This window comes from Alnus glutinosa, chromosome 3, assembly GCF_958979055.1.
Source record: "Alnus glutinosa chromosome 3, dhAlnGlut1.1, whole genome shotgun sequence".
Classification (NCBI taxonomy): Eukaryota; Viridiplantae; Streptophyta; class Magnoliopsida; order Fagales; family Betulaceae; genus Alnus; species Alnus glutinosa.
The window spans coordinates 37,711,435-37,736,789 of NC_084888.1; the positions used below are offsets into that span (position 1 = coordinate 37,711,435).

Consider the following 25,355-nt stretch of genomic DNA (forward strand, 5'->3'; position numbering starts at 1 on the left):
CTTGTAAAGTGTTCTTATGGCAGATGTTGTTTTGTGTTGGGGGTATGCTTCAGCCAAATATTACATTACATATTGTTATTTGGAAGAGGACCCTCTACGTGCAATTTGGGCAGCCACACAAAAGAGGGGGCTACTCGGGAAGGCGGGCTAATTCACAGCCTCATCCTCTCCGTGTGGTTGTTCAAATTGAATTGTAGAGAATCTTAATCCGTGTTATTGTGTAAGATTTATTTTGTTGATAAATAATATAAATAGATCGACAGTGAATACACACAGATCGAAGGGGATTGCATAAATTAAATTGCATGTTTTTACCTTTGGAAGCATGAGATCGATCGATGAGCCACTTTCTGTATTCAATTGCAACAGAATCCAAACCAATGTGATGCAGTTTTTGGTTGCAATATTAATTAATTTTACCATGGTTTATGTCTTTCCAATTTCAAAATAATTCGCTGAGAGTTTATATACATTATAATTCAGACCGCACTTGACAACTTACCTCTTTTTTCGGGTCACCACAATCTCTAGAGAATAGGATAATTAACCATTTTACGGTCTATATTATTATTTGAAAATTTTGAACAATCTAATATGGCCGGATTATAAAATGGTTCCTCTCCATTTTACTTATTCAAAATCTTTGGCAGGCTAAATTATATAATATGGATTTAATATTGCAGCACTGCTTAAATAATAGTCTTCCTAATGAATGGTTCAATGAAGCTTTAGAGCAATTATTTCTACTCATCTTCTTTATTTGGGTAAAATTACAGCAAGCTTCCAATTTGTACAAGTTGGGCTAAGCTTCCCTATTGGGTTGAGTTGAGCCCACTTAGTAGTTGCCCTCTGACCCTTTCTCTTCGTGGCTTCCAACCACTAAGCCCAGAAAGTCGTTAGCAGGGGCCTAGACGGTTGACTATCTAATCATAGGCCAGTAATTTCTAACTTCGATGCTAATCAATATTTTTGGTAAATCCCATAAATTGGGCCGTAAGTTTTCAAAATCAAAAACACACTTGAAAGATCTTTTATTAATTTTCACTATTATTCCTAAAGTGAAAGTGTCTGTCAACTCTTAATATTACAGACTATACTTTCATCTTACTCTATCTCACCCAATTGCTATTACAATGTCCATGCTTCAACTATTGATTTTCTTTTTATTTATTTATTTATTTATTTATTTTAAACAATAGTTGATTCAAAGACACGATTGAAAAAGCATTAACAAAACAAAATTCGTTCTCTCCTACACACTTAATTGATTCTACGTGAAATTAGGTCGGCTTCCTAAAGTTTATCGGTTTTCATTTGTATATACGTACACCACCACACCATAATCCATATACGAAAGTATTTACCACCAAGAAAATCAAGAATGTTGACGTATTCACCAACTTGAATGGATCGAGTAGAAAAGTTTCGAAGTCGGAAAGATGAGGCATTAATCCACCAACTTGAATGGGGTGTTCTAGTTATAAAATCTTATATTGCAAATTCTATCTCAAATATCATCATTTAAAACTCACCAATCAGCGGTGGCAGATCATCGTTGTTCGTGGAAGCTGCAACGTCGACTCGGACAGATTATCCCAATGCCAAATGCCGCTCTTGTGAACTCGCTGCATTAGATGTACATAGATGTCACGGTGGTGACAAACATTCAGGCGACCACATCGAAGGTTGGGTTGGATGGGCTCGTTCACAGGGGCCACATCATGCAGTAGCAGCCGCCATTGACAGAGCAGAGAGCGAGAGATTGAGAGATTGATTAGTGATTTCTCTTTGTGGAAGCAGAAACAGTACGAAGAGGACCGGAATTAAGGGACAGACATGGGATTTTGGGTATTGCTTGGGAGATAAAAGGGAATGTGGAGGTCGAGTGCGCTTCAATAGCGGGTGACAGAGACGCGTGTAGGCTTCTTCTTTTTTGGCAGAAATTACTACACTTGATGAATGGCTAAGCAAAATGCGTCTTTTTATAGGACTCGCCTCTTCAAACTATCCATCATTACATGATTTTTTAGTACTCAACACCCATTTATATGTCAATAATAATAATAAAAAAATAAAAAAAATAAAAAAAAACCCCTGAACCACCCCTCGCTATGGCCTTGGGGTGGTTCGGCCGCCTCCCATTTGAGCAAAGGAGGTGGTTGGCCACCCTAGCGTTTTTGTTTTCTTTTATATATATATATATATATATATATATATATATATATATATATATATAAAAGTTTCACATGTGTCATGATGCTGTGATTGATATTGATGTATCGCATTTGCAGATTTTGTCAACGTTTTAAATGGCAAACATATTTATTTTTACTTACCCGATGAAGAATTTAATCACTTTTTAAAACTCAAAGAGTTATTTGTTAAAGAGAAATGCTAAAAGTCACGTTTTTATTATATAACTATTCAACAATTCTGATGTAGCAATATCAATGAATCCTTATATTTTATTTTATTTTTTATTTTTAACAAGGATTGATATAATGATTCTTTGAAACTGTCACGTCAGCATTGTATAAGATAGTTGTGAGATGGAAATGTTGTTTTTGACATGATATATGTTATTTGCACAACTTTTACACAATAATTGTACAACCATGCTGATGTGTTTAGTTTTTTTTTTTAAATAAAAATAAAAAATAAAAATATTTGGCCCTTCAACATTGTTGTACAAAATTACTGTATAATTGATTTCTAATATGTGCAACTAGAATTACTTAATATTAATTGACTACTCAATAACTTAATAGATTCATATAAGTCTTAGATTATTCATTAATTCAAAGACACTATTAGCTCAAATCATGGGTTAAAAATCAACAATCAAAGCAATCCTAGCCTGAGGCAAATACATACTGCTTAATTGAAAGGAAATAAATTTACTTGAGATAATTACCAAAAAAAAAAAAACTGATTAAAATGATACAAATTAGAAAATTTTAACAGAAAACAAGCTAGAACAAATTTGCATAGAAAAATTTGGGTTCTGAAAGGCTTCCACATCTACAAAATTAGATTTTATTCTTTTTTGTTTTTTTTTTTGGAACAGACAACAGATTAATACTTTTGTTTTGACAAGGCTACAGAATTGGTTCTAAAAACTAAGGTACAAAAAGTCTCTAACCAAGGGCAGTAAAGACTAAAATGCATATCATAACATACAAGGAACAAGAACTCCATAATATTAATTGACATTTAAATCCTAGCACAATGAACATTGAAAAGTAGTAAAATAGAAGGCAAATCTATGCATCCAATGCAAAAATTATCAGGAAAATATTTCGCATCCACAACAGCCATTGAGAAGAAGTGATATCATTTATGCATTCAAAATGAGAATAACTTGTACAGACCCAAATTCACCTGAAATACCCAAATTTTCAACGAACCACAAAGTAAAACCCCCTCCCTTGCAACATGTAGCAAAAGACCTATTGTACCAAAACAAATCTTTTTTTTTTTTTTTTTCACCCCATAAAACCGAATTAGAACCAAGCAAAATACCAACACATCCAACAATCAGAACCAGCAAAATCACTAACACCAGTTACAGCATCCAACAACAAACAACAGACCGAATTTTTTTCCCCCTCAAACCGAATCAGTATTTTCAAACAATAATTTCAGAGAGAGAAAGAGAGTTACCGAAGGGACAGGGACGACCGGCACCGGAGCGAGCGGGAGAGACAGAGAGCTGCGGGCGGCGGTTTCCGATGGATGGAGCAGGCAGATCCGGCCAGAGAGAGAGAGAAGGGTTGCGGGCGGCAGTTTCCGATGGACAGAGCAGGCAGATCCGGCCAGAGAGAGAGAGAGGGGCTGCGGGCGGCGGTCTCCGATGGACGGAGGAGGATAACTCCGGTGAAGGACCAGAGAGGGACGCCGGACTCCGGATTTAGGACGGGGACTGTACGGAGAGAATTCAGAGAGAGAGAGGGCGGGTGCGTTGGGGGGAAATGAAATTTCATTTCTCCTCCAATCGGTTTTGACGGAAAAAAAATAAATAAATGAAAAAAAATGTTTAAACCCACTTTCCACGTAAGCCTGTTGTATCGTTGTTGTAAGTTTTGTGTATGAGAATCATTTCTCTAAGCAAAATGCGTCTTTTTATAGGACTCGCCTCTTCAAACTATCCATCATTTCATGATTTTTTGGTACTCAACAACCATTTATATGTCGATAATAATAATAATAATAATAATAATAATAATAATAATAATAATAATAATAATAATAATAATAATAATAATAAAATCCCTTAACCATCTCTCGCTATGGCCTTGGCGTGGTTCGGCTACCTTTCATTTGGGCAAAGGAGATGGTTGGCCACCTAGCGTTTTTGTTTTTGTTTTTTTCGTTGTTTTTGTTTTTTTGTTTTTTTGTTTTTTTTTCTTTTATATATGGGAAAACTTCAATTTACCCCCATGAAGTTGTCACCAATTTACAATTCTAACACCAATGTTTCAATTTTGTTAATTGCACCCCATTAAATTTCAAAAATTTTCAATTTAGGGAATCCGTCCAAATCAACCGTCTAACTTAACGAAATTCTCCTCATGTGTCATGCAAGTGCGTTTTTTGTCCCCAAAAAGACGAAAATGCCCTTGTTCCCTTTTTTTTTTTTTTTTTTGTGTGTGTGTGTGTGTGTGTGTGTGTGTGTTTTAAAGAAACGGTGCCGTTTTAAATGAGGGCAATTTTGTAAGTTCTGAACCAAAAAAGTCACATGCCGCGCACGTGGTTTCCATTCCGTCACTTCATACGGCAAAAATTGACGAATTCCCTAAATTGAAAATTTTTGAAACTTAATGGGGTGCAATTAACAAAATTGAAACATTGGTGTTAGAATTGCAAATCGGTGACAACTTTATGGGGGTAAATTGAAGTTTTCCCTTTATATATATATAAAAGTTTCACATGTGTCATGATGCTGTGATTGATATTGATGTATCGCATTTGCAGATTTTGTCAACGTTTTAAATGGCAAACATATTTATTTTTACTTACCCGATGAAGAGTTTAATCACTTTTTAAAACTCAAAGAGTTATTTGTTAAAGAGAAATGCTAAAAGTCACGTTTTTATTATACAACTATTCAACAATTCTGATGTTGCAATATCAATGAATCCTTATATTTTATTTTTTATTTTTAACAAGGATTGATATAATGATTCGTTGAAACCGTTACGTCAGCATTGTATAAGATAGTTGTGAGATGGAAATGTAGTTTTTGACATAAGATATGTTATTTGCACAACTTTTACACAATAATTCTATAACAATGCTGATGTGTTTAGTATTTTTTTAAAAAAAATTAAAAAAATTAAAATATTTGACACATCAACGTTGTTATGCAAAATTACTTTATAGTTGATTTCTAATATGTGCAACTAGAATCACTTAATATTAATTGACTACTCTATAATACCGCGTAACGGTAATTAATTGAATTGTAGGTCTGCGAGGGGGTGGTAGCCTGGTAGGCCCCGGGGGCCCACCCTATTTAGATGGCTGAAAAAGCATAATTAGCCGCCTAATTCGATTTCTGGGCTTGTGGGAAGATTATATGTCTAGAACTTTTGGTGTTTGGTTAGATATTTTATACATAAAAGAGTTGGAATTCCTTTTCTCCACTTGAATCATTCTAGAAAGTTAAATAAATTTGTTTATTGGGTCCAAATTAAACAAATCAAATGGATATTACATATTCATTACCTTCATCAAATATCAGTTAATGTATTTTAAACCTTTTTAAGATATGATTATTATTTTTAATTAAATTATCTAATAATAATTGGATTCATTTGTTAAAATTCTGTTACTCTGTGTTTTCTTTTCAATTCTAAAAATAGGGACATTAACAAATAATTAAAAACATAAAATACTAAAAAAAAATTGTTTTTTATATCAGAAAAAATTTGAATCTTTTTTAAGTTATATATTAAATTTTGAATAATTAAACCAAAAGAATAATTAAAATTATCCACCGGCATCGGGAAGAAAAATAAAAAATATATTATCAAGATAGAAAAAAAAATTATTAAATACATGCAGTTACAATTTTCTTAAGTGCAATATTCCCGCTCATGTGAATTATATTATAAATTTGGACGTGGAATCTATTATTAAAATAATCCACTTCCTCGTGCTCCTTGTTCAATTAAAAATGTTCAACATTCGCCATTGTCTGTAGATACAGAGAGGAGTATATTTGCCATGTGAAATGTTCATTTAATCTACAAAATACACCCAAAATGGCGACTCCTCAGTCCTCTCTGTCTTGAACAGGAAGCTTGAGCTCAGTATTTATTTACACGCTTCAGTTTTACGTAAAATCGCAAAGAGACAATCGAGCCATAAAGAACTGAGGTTGAAGTTTGAACCTCCTGATCGTGTGCTCCATCTCATGTATATTCATGTACCCAGATCTGTAAATCGAACATTTTGATACGCTACGAGCCTACGAGCCCAAGAAGTGCTTATGTTGGTAATGGTAAGTAGTATCGAAAATCCCGAGCTGTCTAAATGTGTTCTTGTTTTTAGTATCTCTATTATTTCTTGTCGCGGATTCCAATGTTGTTGTAGAAAAAGAGTTGCTTGGGATTAATCTTCCAGTAAAATGCTAAATTGAAGGTCGCTATCTTCTATCTCAGCACAACGTGATCATGATAGAGGATGCGACCAAAAAGCTGCTTAGCTAAAATGGAGAAAGGACAAGGTGTATCAGAAAGTGAAGCCCACTGGGTCCGAAAATACAGAATAAGCTTAGGTGAGCGTTAATGGATGATGTGATAATGGGGGTCAGCCGGTGAGGAAAATCTGGTGCGTAGAAAATTGGGTGTACTGAGCATGTTCAGCCTCATGCTCTTTTGAAACCGCCCTTTGTGATTCACATGGTTTTGTCTATAAAGATAAATACTGATTAATCCTTGGGAAAAATTGATAAGATTTGGTATAATTTTAAACATAGCGTCGTCCTCTCTTCTAGTGTTTGGTCAAGCTTTTGTTTTTTGTTTTCCCCTTTTCACCACTGCCTTGAGTTACTCGAATCTCAGAATAATTCTACTAGCCTTTTCCTTTTCCTTTTCTTTTTCCCCTTAAGCCTACCCAAGAAGCTGTAGCTGGTAAAAGAGAATGAAGGGTTTCAACGGGTAGGTGAAAATGCCTAAACAAAACAAGTGGGAGAGAGAGAAAGTGAGGTAATGACAAATGGTCCTTGAAATCAGCTTTATTTTCGTGGGCACTAGTTGGTGTGATTGCTCTGTATATGCGACTGTCGTTGAATCACGTGATTGTGCCTTTTCGTCGCCATCACTTAACTTGGTCCGATATTTGTGCTGTTTTCCCTGTGAAAAATACAACTCTTTCTGCATATTCATAATTGCATGCACTGTTAGTTTGAATTTTGCCATTGTTTTTATCATGAATCTTTGATCTTTAATCTTTATGAGTTCGAGTGTTTACCCCTGTATATGGGAACAAACTTTTGTGCTGGACTAGTTGCCTCGACCGAAAGGCAACAAACGGTGACGTGTTAGGTATTAGTTTCTTTCCCTTTTCATCAAAGGAAAAAAAAAATGAAAAAAAAAAAACTTCAGGGCAAATTAATGAGGGCCCTTCTACATTGATGAGACTCTGTATAATTCCATTGCAGTTTATCTTCAACGTTTTGGATTTATAAATTTTACCCCTAGTTGTGGTGGGGTTGCCTCTCTTGAGTTTTGTTGCTATATTTTCTATAATATTGCTGGGGTGTGATAAGAAGTATGGATGTCATGTGGATTTATTGAAAAGTGGGTGGATGTGTCCTTTTATCTCCTCTATTTGCGCAGTTAAAGTAGGGAACCGTATGGCTGTCATGTCACTGGAAGTGTTTTCATCAAATTCCTCATTTTTATGTTCTTCAAAAAGTTAGATCCTATTTGAGTGTGTACCATTTTGGCTTCTATTTTTCTAGCGCAGAACTGAAGGTATCTTTGTTCAAAAGCATAGCTTGAGGGTGAGAAATATGAATCTTGACCATGGGAAGTGTTGGAAAACTTCAAAGGTTAGTGCAGACTCTTTTTCAGCTTGATTTGCATCGGTCTGTACTTTCAAATGCTTATGAGCCTGACCCATTTAAAGTTTATTGCTTGTCTCTTTGTTACCGTTCTTTTCCCCCCTTTCTTTCTTCTTCTTCTTCTTCTTGGGCAAGTAAAGTTTGGCATAATCGGTGGAAACAATTTTAATCCACAAAAGTTCTTAATGGTCATATCGATATAGTACTATAATTGAACTGGATTGATTTGAGTGTTGCTCACTTAACTGTGTTACAGAAGGAGTCTTGGAAGACTATCCTGCTCTTGGCCTACCAAAGCCTTGGTGTAGTATACGGGGACTTGAGCATTTCCCCTTTATACGTTTACAAAAGCACATTTGCAGAAGATATTCATCATTCAGAGACTAACGAAGAGATTTTTGGCGCTCTTTCTTTTGTCTTCTGGACTCTTACATTAATCCCTTTATTCAAGTATGTCTTTGTAGTCCTTCGCGCTGATGACAATGGAGAGGGTGAGTACCAACACAAATGAGCTATATCTATATTATTCAGTTTTTAGGTGTAACTTCTCACGCATGATTTTGCAGGAGGTACTTTTGCTCTTTATTCGTTGATATGTAGGCATGCAAAAGTAGGCCTTCTACCCAACCGGCAGCTTGCGGATGAAGCACTCTCTACATATAAACTGGAACAGCCTCCAGAGAAGAAAAACAGTTCAGGGTTGAAATTGTTCCTTGAGAGATACAAAGCCTTGCACACTGCGCTCCTAATTTTGGTTCTTCTTGGCACTTGTATGGTAATTGGAGATGGACTCCTCACTCCAGTCATTTCAGGTAGAATTTCTGTTTATGAATGTATTATATGCAATTGTTTCCTCTTAGTTTATGGATGAGCTAATTCCAATTTTTTCTTATGTAGTTTTCTCTGCGGTGTCTGGTCTCGAGTTATATATGTCCAAGGATCAACACCAGTGTAAGCTTATCAGCTACAACTCTTTCATATCTAATCATGCCTGTTCAATCATATTAAATTCCGTGGTCTGTTATATGAGAATCTACTCCCCCTCCTCCCCAAATTATATTGAAGGCTGTGGACTTCTAAGTAGTAGCACCGTTCAAGCTATATGGACTGCAAAAACAATAAGCATGTAGTTTGGAATCATGGTTAGGTTATATCTGTCAAGTTAAACTTTGGTGCATGTTCAGGGGAGAGAAATGAAAATAGAAAATTTATGTGTTGCTAGATGGGATGTGTATGTTGTTAGAATTGTTTGTTTTATTTGTGAATTTACTTTTATTGAACTGTAATTGCATCTTTGATTATACTGATGTCCACAAAATTTTTGTTAAAATAATACAGCTTACTTAACACAGCCTGGAGCTCTGTTTTTTTCTTTTTATCATTGGAAGCGATAATTGAATAGAGGGATCCCCTTTGTCATTCTGATTTAGTGAAAAATAGATATTTGACCTGAAGTGCAGGGACCATCCGAATTGCTCAAGTTGTAGGCTGAGATGGTCATTTCCTGCCATGTATTTGGTCCTACCTACTTTTCTATTGGAGGGGATATGGATAAACTGTTTCATGGTGGGGTTGACACAGGAAGTTTCATTTGATCTGAATTTATAATTTCTACAAAATTCAGACTGGTTACACTTGTACCTCTGTCACCATATTATGTTCTATCAATAAAAACAAGATCAATAGCTTCTGATTATAAATCTTGTCCAATAATCCAAACATTTAACTGAGAATAAATAGACATTCTTTCAGAAATTTGGGCGAGTTTTACTCCGAGTGCATTGTGATGTTTTTGTTGGAGCAACGCCTTTATAAATATGTAAATGTATTATAAATGTAACCAATTGGTTACATTTTTTTTTTGTCTTAGCAAATGGTTATAATTGTCAATGAACCTCTTGGAAGTTTTGCAATTTAACATGTTCTGTTCTGTTTTACCTTTCAGTCTGTGCAGTATCTTAGGCATTTCAATGTTTAATTTGATTGGTGATGACAACAATGTTGTGGGTTTCTTTATTGATTTTCTTTACATTCATGCTATGCCACCATTTGCAGATGCAGTGATTCCAATTACTTGCTTCATACTAGTGTGTCTATTTGCACTTCAACACTATGGCACCCATCGGGTTGGGTTTTTCTTTGCACCAATTGTGTTGACATGGCTACTATGCATCAGTGCCCTCGGCTTATACAATATAATCCACTGGAATCCACATGTCTATGAAGCTCTTTCTCCATATTATATGTTCAAATTCTTGAAGAAGACAAGGTTAAGTGGATGGATGTCTTTGGGGGGAATATTATTGTGCATAACAGGTGAATTTGGAAAAACACAACTATATTCAATTCTCATGTCTTGTCGTTTTGTTTGTTCCGTTGTCTTATGAGTTCTAGATGATGTCTATGGTACCAACTACCAATTGTAAGTGTCAAGAGTCCAACAAAAATGTAAGGCCTCTAACTAGCAACCTCTAGAAAACACCAAGAAACGCCGAAAAAGTCATTTTCAGGGAAAATGTAATCAGTTATAGATTGCACATGTATTTTGTAGTCAAAATAGAGGTTGTGTGTGAAGTGTGACCCAAGTCATTGATTATAGAAAGTAGGGGTGGCAATTCGTGTTTGCGTGTCCGGTTCGGGTCGTGTCGAATTATGAGTATAAAACTGTACAGGTCAACCCTAATCAGACCCTCTTTCCCTTCACCAACCTTTGAACCTTTGATCTTGGGGATAGCGATTCTGTTTGTTAATCCAGAGGTGTAGCACAACCAGTCAAGGGCCACACATCGAAGTAGAAGTCACTGGTTTGAATCTCTTCCTCTTGCTCCCTTTCGGACCACTCACTCATAAAAAGCAAAAAAACAAAACAAAAATGTTACCAGTTAAGCTGGTACCAACTTGAGGTTCAGTTTACAGTATATTTCCCACATCTGGCTAAGCCAGTGGTATGCGTGACTGCATGCAGGCTCAGAGGCAATGTTTGCTGATCTTGGCCACTTCTCATATACGGCAATTCAGGTAATGCTGCCTTTTTCTCTTTTTGCCTTTCTTTCTTTTGAAAAATTTATCCTTATGATGTTTGTTTCCTGGTGGTGTTTTGTCTACCTGTGAAAAGGTCTAACTTGCCTACTAGTGACTGGTATCTAACTATTCATTTTGTCACAGATTGCTTTCACCTTTCTGGTTTATCCAGCACTTATATTGGCATATATGGGTCAAGCTGCGTACTTGTCACAGAATCACCAGACCAACCACAGGATCAGTTTTTATGTCTCAGTTCCAGGTATACCTCAGTCATTCTTGCATTTTAGAGGCAAAGAGTTTCATTTAGTTTGCTTGGAATTGGATAGGAAGCTGACAGGATGAATTTATAATATAGTACATCAGTAGTGTATTGAGATTCATCCTTGACTTGAACTTAAAATGAATTCTGATGTCTCAATCTACTGGAAAATGCTTGGACAACTCTGTGGTTTTTGTTAGTTCTGACCAATCCATAGTTGTGTACTTGACTAGAATATTTATTGATTGTGGAACAATCTGACAGTTTAAAATTTTTGGGTATAGAATGTGTGAGGTTGCCGGTGCTTATACTAGCCATTCTTGCTTCTGTTGTGGGAAGCCAAGCAATCATCAGCGGAACATTCTCTATCATAAACCAGAGCCAATCACTTGGTTGCTTCCCAAGAGTCAAGGTTGTTCACACCTCTGACAAGATTCATGGCCAGATTTATATCCCTGAGATCAATTGGATTCTCATGATCCTCTGCATTGCTGTGACCATTGGGTTCAGAGACACAAAACACATGGGGAATGCATCTGGTAAGTTATGCCCTTGTGTCCTCTTCACCAGGATTATAATGGTAATTTTTACTGTGAGATAAAAATTTCTGCCCAAGTATGAGCCTTAATAAAATCATGGAACCCTCTGAACCATCAGAGAAAAATGTTGAAAGGTTGTCTCCATTATGATAACAAACTTGACAAGGTTTACTGAGATCTTCTAGGGAAACCCTAGCACCAGCTTCAGAGCTTTGAGACTCATCACATTAGTATTCAACCTTATGCCAAAAAAAAAGAAAAAAAAAATGGGGATAGCTTAATTGAAAGAACTTCTGTTTCTTGATCTACTAACAGTCAGATATTTATTTGTTTCAGGGTTAGCGGTGATGGCGGTGATGTTAGTGACAACATGCCTCACTTCCTTGGTTATTATACTTTGTTGGCACAAGCCACCTATCATAGCTATTTCCTTCCTACTCTTCTTTGGCTCTATTGAATTACTCTACTTCTCAGCTTCGCTGACCAAGTTCAGAGAGGGTGCCTGGCTCCCCATCCTTCTAGCCCTTTTCCTTATGACTATCATGTTTGTTTGGCACTACGCAACCATCAAGAAATATGAATATGACCTTCACAACAAGGTTTCATTAGAATGGCTCTTAGCCTTAGGTCCAAGCTTGGGAATTGCTCGAGTTCCTGGAATTGGCCTAGTGTTTACTGATCTCACCTCTGGCATTCCAGCTAATTTCTCCCGCTTTGTCACTAACCTCCCCGCCTTCCACCGCATCCTTGTCTTTGTGTGCGTAAAATCAGTACCTGTCCCTTTTGTGCCCCCTGCTGAGAGATATCTTGTGGGCCGTGTGGGTCCTCCAGCTCATCGGTCCTACAGATGTATTGTCCGGTATGGATATCGTGATGTTCATCAAGATGTTGATTCTTTTGAAAGTCAGCTGGTTGATAGACTAGCCGATTTCATCCGCTATGATTGGCATCAGACACATGAAACTACATGCAACGGGGATGATACATCACAATCTAATGATTCATCCAGTGAGTGTAGATTGGCTGTGATTGGAACAGTGGCATTCCCTGGTCCACGAACTTTTGAGATTGAGGAGAGCATGCAGCCAGCAAGTGTATCCGTTGAGTTCCCAACTGTAGAAAGTGTTACAGATGTTATTGAGATGCAACCAGTAGGCGTTATTGAAAGAAGAGTGAGGTTTGCCATTGATGATGAGTCTGACACTGATGCACGAGCTGGTATGGATGTGCAATTGCAAGAAGAGCTGGAAGATCTGTATACAGCTCAACAAGCTGGGACTGCATTCATACTGGGGCACTCGCATGTTCGCGCAAAGCACGGATCTTCTGTCCTGAAGCGACTGGCCGTCAACTTTGGATACAATTTCCTGAGGAGGAATTGCCGGGGGGCAGATGTGGCGCTCAAGGTGCCACCAGTGTCTCTTCTTGAGGTTGGCATGGTTTATGTTGTGTAGGCCACATAATGTAACTATTTTTGTTTGACGTAGAGGAACACCTGAAAGAAGTGTGCTGCAAGTATGATGAGTGTGCAGATTGAGGACTTTATGAAAATACACTAACTCTAGTTTCATTCATGCATGATGCATCTGCCATCACATGTACTAATTAATGGGAAATGAGGTATATTAGTATCATAAAAATGTGAAAATCTTGCATCTTATGTGGGGCGTGTCTAATCTTTTTCTTATTTGGTTTATTTTTTTTTTTTGTTACCGTGGACAACAATGATGAATAATGTGGAATCGAAAAGAGAGAGCAAAAGAAAAACAAAACACAGATTTATGTGGTTCGACAATATGCTTACGTCCACAAGAGTGTGGCTATATTCAATAGTGGTTTAGAGTTACAGCATAACATATTTATAACAAAATTCTACCGTACGACATATATAAAAATCTCTAAAATACCCTGTACCGTACCGCTAACTGGCCACTTTACTAGTACTTGTATTACTCACTATACTTAAGAGAATATGAGCCGCTTGTTCTAACAATTTTGCTTTTTAAATAATAATTGCACTCTTATTAACTTTTATGGGATGTTTACTTATAAAAAATAAAAAAAATAAAAACTTTTATGCGATGTTCAGCTGCTTGTTTATCTTTAACTTTAGTGCTTTTCGGTTGAATCTACAATAATTCCTAAAGGTTTAAAACTGAGTTATGTTTATTAATGTATTTTGAGAAGCGTTTTTTTTTTTAAAAGAATATTCTAACATGTGAAAATATATTTGTAAAATTTTAACAAACGTGGCCAATTCTCATAGCACCATTCTAATAATGATCTACAAAAGACCCAAGCAATTCCTTTCATCCGAATCAAAAAATAGTAATAGATAAGATGTCCAAAATGCTCTCCTTCCTCTCAACTTTAATAGTCTGGTAGAGTGCCACGTAGTTGTCTATGCACCACCACCATTTCCGAGTGGCGGCCATGTAAAGTACAAATCCACGTGGCTATAATTCAATGGTCCAAAGTGGCAAAAAAAAAAAAAAAAAATACACATACTTGAACCAAATACAAGCAGCAGGTATATCGTTAATTGTTGTGCAGTGCAGAGAAGAGAGTCTGTTGACTGTTGTGTTAAGGAAGGGGAAGGCAAACATGGGACTGAGAGCTCTTCCCTTGACACCTCTCCGTAGCAATTTCCCTTCAAATTTTGGAGTGGCGCAAGACTTGTGTAACTATAGGTTCAACAAGACTTTAAAGTTCACAGTTTCAGCCAAAACAGAGAAGGGTGAAAAGGAAGAACCAAAGAAGAGCAACCAGTCTTTGTTTAGCAACATAACCGAAGCTCTCGATTTCTCTCAAGTTCGATCTGCTGAGGATGCCGAGCTTCTGGCCGAGGCAAGAGAAGCCACCAAGTCTGGAGAGAAAATGACCAGGGAACAGGTAACTTTACTTTTGTGTGTATATTTGGCTTGGAATTCATCTTCATTATGTATTCTTTGTCTGTGTGTGGACAAGCTAATTTGGATTTTGGCTAATGCGTACTAAGCGCGTGTGCGCGTGCAATTATGATTAACAATTTTTGACACAATTTACGAGCACGAACCCAATATAAAATTAACGGGTTAAGATCGAGCCCGACTCGTGAACATGAATTGTCACCCGTAGGTGCAACATGGGGTAACAGGGTTTTCTGTGTCATGCAGTATGGGGCTCTTAGAAGGAAAATTGGAGGAACATACAAGGATTTCTTCAAGTCCTATATCGAGGGTATGTAGCTTAAACTCTGCAATTTGTTTTGAAGCCCACTAAGTTTCGAGCCATAATCTTTAATAATCTTTCTTCTTTGTATTTGATATTAGTGGATGGGCAATATGTTGAAGAGGGGTGGGTTGACAAAACGTGCAAGGTTTGCAAGAAAGATACCAAGGGTGAACCAAGGCAAGTGGACAAGTTGGGAAGATATGTTCATGTAGCATGTTTGGAGAGGTCCAAATCTGGAAACTTTTTTACCAGACTTTTCTCAGGTTGAAGACGATGGTTTGGTGATAAAGTTTTCTTTTTCTGGTTATTACAATTGATATAGCATGGTGGAAGAGAATTGCATTTGTACTCTATACCCTAAAAGCTCTATCTAGACAATTCAATTAGCATTGCTCCTTTTTTTTTTTTTTTTTTTTTTTTTTTTTTTTTTCTTTCTTTCTTTCTTTTAAAAAAAAAATAATAATTTTTTTTTCTTTTTATGCTAGAACTCTTGTTCTTCAATTTTGGCCCCATCTAATATTACCATCTCATGCTTTTCTTTTTTTCTTCTTAATGGGTGATTTGAAAAATACATTGATTCAAGGAATACACACTAAACCTACAAACCACTCTTATTATTCAGAGGTGATTGTTAGAATATTAATTAAATGATTAAATCTTTAATTTTTTTATTAGGTTAAGCTTTTATAATAAGCGGTGACTTAACACCATTCACATAGACATTTTCTCTAAGCATTATGGATACATGCAAAGACGGAACCATGAATTCTTATCGATGGGGGTCATGGGGCCATATATAGCATGAATGATAATATGTTAAGATAGGGGGACCAAAGAATAGATTAGAAATATACTAAGATTGAAGATTAAATCAATATATAAAAAATAAAACTAGTATCAATACAAGCAAAAGAAAATGTACAAAATAATTATTTCTTAATATATTTCAATTTTCAATTCAATCACTTATCAAAATGGAACCTTCAATTCTTTTATGTCCCACAAATAATCTATAATTGAATATGTACTAAATTTCGTAACAATTTATCTTTTGATATACAACAACATCAAGGAAATAGTTAAAAACTCATCTTCGATTGTGTTTTGAAGCTTAATTTTGACAATATTCATAGTTGAAAGTGTTCATTTTGTAGTTGCGGTAGCAACGGAAAAGGTAAGCACAAGTAGAACAACTCGATAAACAATTAAGTTGACAGACAGTTGATCACTTGATCTTTGAGTGCATACCAACCATTAACACAATTAAGAAATATTTGATAATCCCCATAAATATAAATGTTGAACAACGTCATATTAATCCCAAATAGATAACAAACTGTTTAGTGACTAAAAAGTTCTGATTTTTTTTTTGACATGTTCACACGAGAGGGGGGAGGAAGATTCGAACTAGTGACTTTCGTTTCATGGGGCGTGGTCCTCAACCGATTGAACTACCCCTTGGAAAAAAAAAATAAAAAAATAAAAAAAATTCTAAATTTCATGTTCAGGGAAAAATTTTATTCTCTTGATATTGCTAGGTTACTGTTTGAGTTATGTTAAAATATTAATTAAATAGTTATATTAATTATTTATAAATTTTTAAAAGAATTGCTTTTAACCATTTTTCTAACACTTTTCACGAACCTGCGTAAAACAGAGGAATGTGAGTCTGTTGGACTCCCACGACCGGTTTGAGAGATAAATAGTACGTTGCAGAACACATGATGGTATCGTTATATTATTAGACCGTTTGTATGAAATTTTATTTTTTCCCCGGTCCCAATTAATTTTCATTTACGCAACCGTCAAGGTCGCCGTCCTGTGACCTTGGACCATAACTACGGTATACCAATCAAGTTACCACATATAACCCTTGGATTTTGGCGGGAAATCCTACCCCTACTTAACCACCAGTTTTAGCGCGCACTGAAGTGACAGACTCAGAGAGAGAGAGAGATTCAGAGATGGTGGGTCTACCGTACGATCTACTGGCGAACCCATTGGGAGCCGTCCGATTGACGTTCGAGAAGGCGGTGGCCGCCTCGGGATTCGAAACGGACGGGAGGGACTGGGGGGCCGTCGATCTCTTCCGCCAGTTCCTCTTCGACCAAGGCTGCCTCTCTCAGGTCTTCCTCTTCTCCTTCAACAAATTTCTAGGGCTCTACTAGAATCAATTATATAATTGTTTCTAAAATTGCTCCTTTTTTTTTTCTTTAAAGAAGAGAAATGCAATCCATCCTTGATTTATTTTATTTTATTTTTAATTAAGATTGATCTAAGAGTGGATTATGCCTACAGAATGCTAGGAGAATGCAAATAGCATGTCTCTTAAAAAAACTTCTTTTATTTATTTCTTGCCATTTCTTAACAGCTAGATCCTGGGTTTTATATCAATTTGATTGCTTTTTTCCTTTTTCGGGCTTTAATCTGAATAATTAATGTAATTTTAGTCCTAAATATAGTGGATTTATCACAGAGACAATTCATTAAGACTTGGGTCTAATAGCAAATTGATTGATTTTCTTCTTTGCGGGCTTTAATTTGAAAAACTAATGTAATATTAGTCCTAATTATTGTAAAATTATGACGAAGATTATTGATTAAGACTTGACTGGCTGTTGTGTGTCATTTTAGGTCCCGATTCTTAACGGTGACACTATCAGATGGTTACAGCCCAAAACTCTGGTTCGGTTCCGGGGAATGGTACAAGACATGTTGGGTAATGAGTTTTATGTCGGTGCATATAAGGTAACTCCCTATTTTTTGGCCTTCTGATGATGATTTCTGAGTGAACTGCCTCAAGCACAAAATTTTCATGCTAATGACTGTTGTTTTTCTTCAAGGATGGGTCGGTATGGCGAACCAACAAGTTTACGGATGTTTCCCAGTTCCCTATTGCTGCTTCCCAGTTCCCTATTGCTGCTTCTTCAGCCAATATGCGAGTTTGGGAACGCCGTCTGCTTTACTGTGTTCCTGTGAGTTATCTATACTAGCAATTTTTTTTTTCCTGTGTTCAGCTTGTATTTTTAATCCTAAGACATAAGCATATTACTAAGTGTATTGTATTGGAGTTGTTATTATGAGGGCTTATCAGTTATCTAGAGGAACTCGATTGCAGCCAGCTAACATAGAAAACCATCTTCTATGTTATCTATTTGAATTTACTTTCAGTTTTGAATTAAGGTTCTGCATGAAATGAAAACCATGACTTAGCTCGTCTTGGGTTGTTCTTTTTTGTGTTTTTCTTGTTTTAAGGTTCCAGGGCAGAATTCTTGGACTGAACCATCTTCTGAATCAGTGTTGAATCGATGTATTGATTCCACATCCCAACAGAGAGAGAAGCGCAGGAGAGTGGATGATGAAGCTATTGATCACATGGATATGCTTGTAAGTTCCCTGTAACTGTATCTCTTATTTGTTCTTTTCATTGAGCTAGCTGCTCAAGAATAATCTTGTGGTGAGTACGAAAGGGTATGGTCTTACGTTCCTGTGGTCTTGTTTGGCTTGGCTTCAATATAGTCATGCATCAGTATGCTAGTTGGGGAAGTTTTATGGGGTTAACGTCTTACTCAATCCGTGTGTGAGTGGGGTATGGCCCTGCGTTTGAGGGTTCCCCGCCATTAAAAGAAAAAAGTGTAGGTACACTGATCAGACACATTTTTATTTTGGACCTTTTTCAGATGGTTAAAAATCTGATTGATTGATGATTTCTTGGGTCTTTAGGAACTGCTCAGCTGCTGTCTGCTTCACAATATGATTTCCCATGTCCTTGATTTATCTGACATACCATATTGATGTCAGGTCTCTGATGATGGGGTTCAAGGTTCTCCTAGTACCAAAAAGATGGTGAGTAGAGATGATTCTGATTAAGCATTTTATTTGATTTTTTTATCCCTTTCCTTTCCATTGGATGGATAAGAATAATCTGAATTTTTGGAATCTGTAAGTCAATTGATTTTTTTTTTATCTGGTCTGCCTCGCCTGAAGTTCAAATATGTTTAGAACCATGAAATTTCTGGGTTCTTTGATTAAAGGGAAACGTGTCATGGACTGGCTTGATCTTTAGGGGCTTTACATGGCTCTCTTGGCTAAATTGCATTTCTTCCTGGACAAACATGAACTGGTTCTTCGACTTGACAAATTCTGTGGTTTATATGATCCAATTCCTTTGGACTTTGCACATGTCTCTTGATCTTTAGGGGCTTTACAGAGTTCTTGTGGCTAAATTGCATTTCTTCCTGGACATACATGGACTGGCCATTCAACTTGACAAATTCTGTGGTTTCTATCATCCAATTCCTTTTGACTTTGGCACACAGCTGATATGTTGAATCAATTGTTTGCCACATGCACTTTATGTTTCCTTTGAATAGATTACATCACGATCTATACTTCATTTTTATTTTAATGAATTGTAGGCTCCTGATCAAGAATTGTATGTTCATTTAATTTCTTTATCTATGCTAGAAAGAGGATGAACAACCTTCCGTGTCTTCTCAGAATCATGAGTCCATAACTGAAAGCTGTCGCTCTAATATGAGTATGGTACCTGCCATTGACAGAGATTCTCTTCCTTGCCTTGTTAAGGTAAGTGGCTCGTCAATTTTGTTCCTTTAACTTAATGCTAATATTACTAATATAAATGGTGTTGAACTGAATTTGTTTTCTCATTTATCCCTTAAGTTTGTGAAATTTCTGAAAGTACTTTATTATGCAGATATATGATTCTCCGGAGTCTGACTTAAAACTGAATGATGTTTTTGAGTTCATTGGAGTCCTCACTTTGGACTCAGAGCTTCAAGCAGACAAGCATCATGATGAGCTCTCTAATGGTTTTTGTGAAGATGTCTTGGTTCATTTGCCCCCTAACAAGGTATTTGACCCCTTACAAATGCAAATTTGTTATTGGGTTTTCACTGTATATGTTGTTGGCACCTAACTATACTCTAAATAACAGCTGAATTGTGCTTCTGCAATCTAATTAGATAATGAGTAATGTGACTGTCAAATCTTCGCCATATATCAGTCTATACAGAACTATCTTGTCCTCTTGTGGCACCTTATTTAGTTGCATCCTCACCTTTTTTTTTTTTGTTCTGTATTTTTTGGTGTAGGTACCACGCCTCCATTGTCTTATTCACAGGAAGCTTTCAGCTTCTGACTTTCTCAATTGTTCCCCCATGTTGGAGGTGATTTTATACACCTTAGTTTTATTCCATCCCTCTGAATGATTGTTAATCTACTTTATGTCTGTTGCCTTTTCAGTCATATCAGATCTTAGTGTTTCCTTTTTAAATCTTTTCTTGTCTTGCGTTGTTTAACTATTGTGTACTATATGTTCCTACAGTCAAAGCCCAATTTTGTCAAAGAGATGAGGGAGGCTCTGTTGAGGCATCTAACAGCCGTTCTTGGCAATGATGGTCTAGCTGCTCATTTCATGTTGTTGCATCTTCTGTCCAGGGTAAGTGATTTCCTTTCATGATAATGATGTTTTGTAATTATTCTTGTTAAACTTTCGTGTTTCACTAGTCCATATCTTGTCTCAGTGATCTTAATTAAGATAGTTCCTTCTCCATATCTCCTGCACCTATGGGTTAAATTTATGAGATTTTCTTGAGCAGGTGCATGCTAGAGTAGACGCTGTTGCTGTGGGCAAGCTTTCACTAAATCTCACTTGTTTAAGCAAAGAAAGTGCGTCTCTGTTTGGCAGTCAACTTAGCCTTGCTTTCAGAAACCTCTTACCTTTCACACATAGCATACTCCTCACGGTGGAGTATCTTAACTCTGTATCACTTGCACCAAAAAAGGATTACGAGACAGACAGGTAGTCAGATTTATCACTTTGTGACTAGGAAATCATTCTGCCTTTAATTAGTGGCCTGATATTTACAACTATAAATTCTCTCATAGATTTTTTACATTCTAACGTGTTTATGTTCCAGACTGATAACTGGAGTTCTGCAGCTAGCTGAGGGCTCACACGTGATCGTTGATGAGACCCAATTGGAAGCAGGGACCCTCAACTCTGTTGGGGTAGAAAATGCAAGGTTATTAAAAAATCTGACGGAGCTGCAAAAGGTAATTCTTTTATCATTTATATTATGATGTTTGTGTGTATATTCCGTATATCTTATATATAGCTCTATGTGAATTGGGAGAGATTTGTTGGACTGCTTAATGAACAAATGTACAGAAACTCGCACTCATTTATCTCCTAAAGTTAAAATACATCACCTCAAATATCACCAGCACCTGTGCTTCATGGAGCTACTGTTTGAGAGTAGCTCACAACCACTTTATTGAAAGTAAGATCTTGATATATATATTAAAAATCTATTTGTTCGCAGGTGGAATATGATTTTAAGTACTATAAAATGGAGATGGCAGCTGATGTCCAATTGCTAAATCTTTCTGAGGGGAAATCAAATATCTTGCCAGCTGATGTAGTTATACCTTTCCAGCCTTCTTCAGTGGGTTCATCTGAAGTTGTGGCTGCACAAGCACTAGAAGCTTGGAGATGGTACTTGGCTACAGTTAAATCATTGCCACATTCTATTGATTCAGAAATGCAGAAGGTATGAGTTAGCTTGATGTCATTCTTGATAAACAAATTCCTCTGGAAAAGAGGCTTTGGCTCAGGAACATAGTCATAAAAATCATAAAGCCTTTCTCTTTGTGTGGTCAGAGAACATTTTTGAGCATTCATATGTAGCATTCATGACTAATGAATGCTACATGTCTGGTTTGGATGATATAATATAGATGCACCTGCCATAAAATTATTCGTCAATCATTTCTTACTTGTGTTGATTTTCCCTACTCATCTTTGGATTAAGAGTCGAGATGGAGGCGCCTTTAGAACCTTAATGTTGTTGCCTGATAATTCATAGGTGGTAGAAAATGACTTGGTCGCAGCAAGGCAAGCAGACCGGAGCATAGGGAGCCATGATTTTAACAGGTTGGGGACCTGGAAGTCGAGTGGCAATAGTATTTTGTCTCGGTATTTTGTTGCACATTAGTAATTTTATTTTTTGGCATACAGATGGCTGACAATGGGCCGCCTAATGTCTCTGAGTTTCGGTGAAACCTGCCTGTCCTTGGAGCACTGGCAGATGGTTATGGAACTGGAGAGGCTACGTAGAGAGAGGTTTAAATGAAGATATGCAATCACTTGGTGGGATTGGAATGGTTTTAAACTGATGTATGTTAAAGCCCAGGGCTGTCAGATTATGTTTAGTGAAAGGTTTATATATGAAAATGTATTTGCCATTTAATGGGAACATGCTACTATTTACATCGTCCAAGCTTGAAATGAATTGGCCTATGTGAATCGACCAAATTTATCAGATGAGAAATGTTAGAAGTATTAAATCTTTTATTAAGAGATGGGTACCAAAATGATTTGCAGCTTATTCATTAAAAAGATTACACGATCTAGAATGTTATTGTATCCCGTAGTTGGATTATAGTCTCTTACCATAAAAATGCGCATGAATATGGCTGCATGCGCAGCACCCTCAACTATGAGAAATTCACCAATCCACATGTGATGTGTGAACAATAACACTTGGGTACCATAGTCAATCACTATATATGGATAAAGGGGCATTGAATACATATGGTGAGCTATAACAATGGTTAAAGAACCTAACATGGCTAGGTTAATAGATAATTGAGCATGTTATGACGGTCTGAACTCTTGACTTACACCACGCCCTTGATACCCTTTCTATAGGGATGCAGCTTACCTTCCTTCCTACACTGGTAGTGGGATAAAGGTTTCCCTTTCTAGTAGCTATAGTAGCTAGATAGAGTATCAGACCATTCTTGCATACTATCTTTTATAAGGATTTTAGTGTACCAGAATAGTTTGCTCTTCCTGTCTATAGGGATGTAGCTCTCTTTTTCTTTGCTTCTAGGAGCAGAGCTGGGTCTAGTTGTTAGGACCTCATATAGGGCCATAAATAATTAACTAATAGAAATTTGTTTAGGGGTACTAATGAACAAAATTTACATTATTTTGATACCCATATCTTGGTAACAGATTTGATACCCATGGCATTTTTTTATCAAATAACTTCTTGCTATCTCCACAGATGCTACAGTTTGTGTCAGAGGCTTCTGGTCATGGGTTTAGAACTTTACACATTGCTACTAAACGTGCATATTTTAGTTATGCATTATGCTATTTGGCGATGTCTTCCACAAATCTGAGCCTGTCATGCAGGATTGGCAGCCATGCTTGATTTGATATTTCTAGTGAAAAATTGATGTCGAAAGAACAGGCTATTGCTTTTGCTCTTGGCTTGTTGTGCGCGTTTGTTATTAATTATAAGGAATGACAATTCGTGTTCGTGTGTCGAGTTTAAGTCGTATTAAAGATGTGTAAAAGATTATTTTAACCCAATTCATTTAATTAAATGGATTAAGCTCTTCAACTCTAATCCGTTAATTTCACATGCAATTCTATAATTCTACATATATCTAGATTGTTGTCCACTAGCCTTGTTACTTGGTCGGTTTAAAGTAGTCTTGCCCAAAAAAAAATGTGAAAAGTTGAACAGGTACTATTAAAATATGGGGAGCACTTTGCCCAAAGGACTGTACACAGAACACTGCCAGTGAAAATAAAGTTGCCACAACTTGGAGATAAAGTTTACAAACTCTAAGATATTCAATGCCCCAAATTTAAATAAAAGGCAATAAATGGAATATCCATCCCTATTTTTCTTAAGAGAAACTAATAAATTTCACAAACAAACTCAAACTGGTTATATATATATATATATATATATATATATATATATATGTAAAGGCCTAGCGGGTGCCAAACAGACACCTCAGCAATACGCGGCCACACAGGCCGAGCCCATCCTACTCTACCCTGTGTATCCCACCTTCACCATAACGAAGATGGAACATTTCCAATTGACAATATAATGTATATTTTCCTTTTTACTATGTAATAAAAATCTAGAATTGAGCCCCCTCAAATGTCTGTCCAAACTGCCAATTTGCCGGAACCACGTTGTAGCTGGTCACCGTCTGACCATCACTGGTGGTGACTTGGAATGAAAGACTCTGTCCATTCAGGTAGTTATTGCTCTGCCAGTTCTGGCCCCAGTTCCTTGACATGGCTTGCCACCCAGTGTTGGACCCCTTGATCGACACAGAATGCACATCTCCGGCGCCGCCAACGTTTGTGATCAACACCAAGTTGAAGTAAGAGTGACCGTTGACGGTAAACCTTATGCCTCCTTTCTTCACACAGGGCACTCTGTTTGGACCAACACAAAGACAAAGTATGTAAAATTAGATGAGCTCCATCGCCAGCCAAGTATTTTCATGATTTCTAGTAGATTGTGTTTTTTTTTTTACCTTCTAAATGCTATGGGAACAATCCCAGCTCGGTATTGAGCGATTTGCAAGAAAGCAGGCTCCGCCATGTCGAAGTGTTGGAGTGGAGGGTTGCACCACCCGCCGTTGTCGTTGGGCAAGTCATTGTTAGGGGGGCAGAAGTTAGTGGCAGTGACAGTGATGGTACCGGGGAGGCACCATTTGGGGTCATCGTTGCATTTCATCTCATAACAAGACCCGCAGCTCAAACCATTGTTGAACAGAGCAGTGCTGAGTGCTGCAGTGTTAGTCCCATACCCTTGGCTGTACAGATTACCGTACCCACAAGCACCCCCTGCAATTAATACCAACATAGCCCATGAGAAACCCAATTACAAGCTCTCCTAGACAATCATTTTGCTTGTAAGAAGAGAAATTTTAAAACTTACCCATTGTGCCGGATGCGTCACCCCCGCCATAGAACGTGGCATGACCACCTTCCCACCCTCCGGAGTCACCGTAGGCTCCTCGAAGGCATAGGTTTAGGATAGAGAAGAGAAGAGAAATAGCAGAGAATGCCGCAACAGCCATTGTGTAAAATTGTGTCTAAGCGTGTGTAGAGGGGAGGGAGGGGAGGGAGTGAGTGCCAAGTGCTTAGTGCTTAGTGCTTAGAATTGGGGAATGGGGAGCTCATTTATATAGGAAAAGAGAGGCCTTTTGGCCTTTGGGGGCTGTTAGAGGTGGGGTCGTGTAGTAGAAAGAGAAGTTGTCGAGGCTCACATTTGCACATGCAAATGTTCTAGTTAGACTACCAACTGCTGAGCCTCATTGGCCCCACTTGCACATGCATTTCTCAACCGTCTTAATTCCTTTTCATTTGATGTTTACTTCCTATATTTTTATGCTTGTTTGC

At 37.1% G+C, this 25,355-nt stretch overlaps 4 protein-coding genes across 8 annotated transcripts; 3 read left to right on the top strand and 1 right to left on the bottom strand.

The window, feature by feature from the left end:
• Window positions 1-6,230: 6,230 nt before the first annotated feature.
• LOC133863737 (potassium transporter 2) lies at window positions 6,231-13,553 on the top strand. 5 transcript variants are annotated; one of them, XM_062299810.1, is made up of 10 exons: window positions 6,231-6,505; window positions 7,970-8,059; window positions 8,328-8,562; window positions 8,638-8,883; window positions 8,969-9,022; window positions 10,127-10,387; window positions 11,037-11,089; window positions 11,237-11,354; window positions 11,639-11,893; window positions 12,230-13,553. In XM_062299810.1, exons 1-10 carry the CDS (start codon window positions 6,494-6,496, stop codon window positions 13,345-13,347), a joined length of 2,442 nt encoding a protein of 813 aa, XP_062155794.1. In that variant the 5' UTR covers window positions 6,231-6,493; the 3' UTR covers window positions 13,348-13,553. The 5 variants fall into 5 exon arrangements, with proteins under 5 accessions (XP_062155794.1, XP_062155796.1, XP_062155793.1 ...); XM_062299812.1 differs by having other exon boundaries at window positions 7,975-8,059; XM_062299809.1 differs by lacking the exon at window positions 6,231-6,505 and adding an exon at window positions 7,005-7,211 and having other exon boundaries at window positions 7,975-8,059.
• Window positions 13,554-14,421: 868 nt separating this feature from the next.
• Window positions 14,422-15,454, top strand: LOC133864695 (uncharacterized). Its single transcript, XM_062301098.1, has 3 exons — window positions 14,422-14,785; window positions 15,049-15,112; window positions 15,205-15,454. The coding sequence occupies exons 1-3, from the start codon at window positions 14,498-14,500 to the stop codon at window positions 15,372-15,374; spliced, it is 522 nt and encodes a 173-aa protein (XP_062157082.1). The 5' UTR covers window positions 14,422-14,497; the 3' UTR covers window positions 15,375-15,454.
• Window positions 15,455-16,833: 1,379 nt separating this feature from the next.
• Window positions 16,834-22,410, top strand: LOC133862450 (mini-chromosome maintenance complex-binding protein). The gene is made up of 14 exons (XM_062298269.1): window positions 16,834-17,232; window positions 17,741-17,854; window positions 17,950-18,081; window positions 18,362-18,493; window positions 18,908-18,952; window positions 19,574-19,693; window positions 19,824-19,979; window positions 20,221-20,295; window positions 20,454-20,567; window positions 20,728-20,930; window positions 21,049-21,184; window positions 21,454-21,681; window positions 21,997-22,064; window positions 22,149-22,410. The coding sequence occupies exons 1-14, from the start codon at window positions 17,071-17,073 to the stop codon at window positions 22,261-22,263; spliced, it is 1,800 nt and encodes a 599-aa protein (XP_062154253.1). The 5' UTR covers window positions 16,834-17,070; the 3' UTR covers window positions 22,264-22,410.
• Window positions 22,411-23,653: 1,243 nt separating this feature from the next.
• LOC133862868 (expansin-A8) lies at window positions 23,654-25,099 on the bottom strand. The gene is made up of 3 exons (XM_062298772.1): window positions 24,892-25,099; window positions 24,485-24,797; window positions 23,654-24,383 (listed from the first exon to the last, which is right to left on the bottom strand). Exons 1-3 carry the CDS (start codon window positions 25,031-25,033, stop codon window positions 24,080-24,082), a joined length of 759 nt encoding a protein of 252 aa, XP_062154756.1. The 5' UTR covers window positions 25,034-25,099; the 3' UTR covers window positions 23,654-24,079.
• Between the last annotated feature and the right edge of the window lie 256 nt (window positions 25,100-25,355).

Excerpts from the sequence above, each read along its gene's own strand:
- LOC133863737 (XM_062299809.1), top strand. The coding sequence starts at position 7,174 with ATGCCTAAACAAAACAAGTGGGAGAGAGAGAAAGTGAG. Across the intron at positions 8,884-8,968 it reads CCTCACTCCAGTCATTTCAG|TTTTCTCTGCGGTGTCTGGT; the intron begins GTAGAATTTCTG and ends TTTCTTATGTAG. Across the intron at positions 10,388-11,036 it reads AATATTATTGTGCATAACAG|GCTCAGAGGCAATGTTTGCT; the intron begins GTGAATTTGGAA and ends GACTGCATGCAG.
- LOC133864695 (XM_062301098.1), top strand. The coding sequence starts at position 14,498 with ATGGGACTGAGAGCTCTTCCCTTGACACCTCTCCGTAGCAATTTCCCT. Across the intron at positions 14,786-15,048 it reads AGAAAATGACCAGGGAACAG|TATGGGGCTCTTAGAAGGAA; the intron begins GTAACTTTACTT and ends TGTGTCATGCAG. Across the intron at positions 15,113-15,204 it reads CTTCAAGTCCTATATCGAGG|TGGATGGGCAATATGTTGAA; the intron begins GTATGTAGCTTA and ends ATTTGATATTAG.
- LOC133862450 (XM_062298269.1), top strand. The coding sequence starts at position 17,071 with ATGGTGGGTCTACCGTACGATCTACTGGCGAACCCATTGGGAGCCGTC. Across the intron at positions 20,568-20,727 it reads TGTTGCATCTTCTGTCCAGG|GTGCATGCTAGAGTAGACGC; the intron begins GTAAGTGATTTC and ends TTTCTTGAGCAG. Across the intron at positions 21,682-21,996 it reads TTGATTCAGAAATGCAGAAG|GTGGTAGAAAATGACTTGGT; the intron begins GTATGAGTTAGC and ends GATAATTCATAG.
- LOC133862868 (XM_062298772.1), bottom strand. The coding sequence starts at position 25,033 with ATGGCTGTTGCGGCATTCTCTGCTATTTCTCTTCTCTTCTCTATCCTA. Across the intron at positions 24,798-24,891 it reads TGACGCATCCGGCACAATGG|GGGGTGCTTGTGGGTACGGT; the intron begins GTAAGTTTTAAA and ends TATTAATTGCAG. Across the intron at positions 24,384-24,484 it reads GTTCCCATAGCATTTAGAAG|AGTGCCCTGTGTGAAGAAAG; the intron begins GTAAAAAAAAAA and ends TGGTCCAAACAG.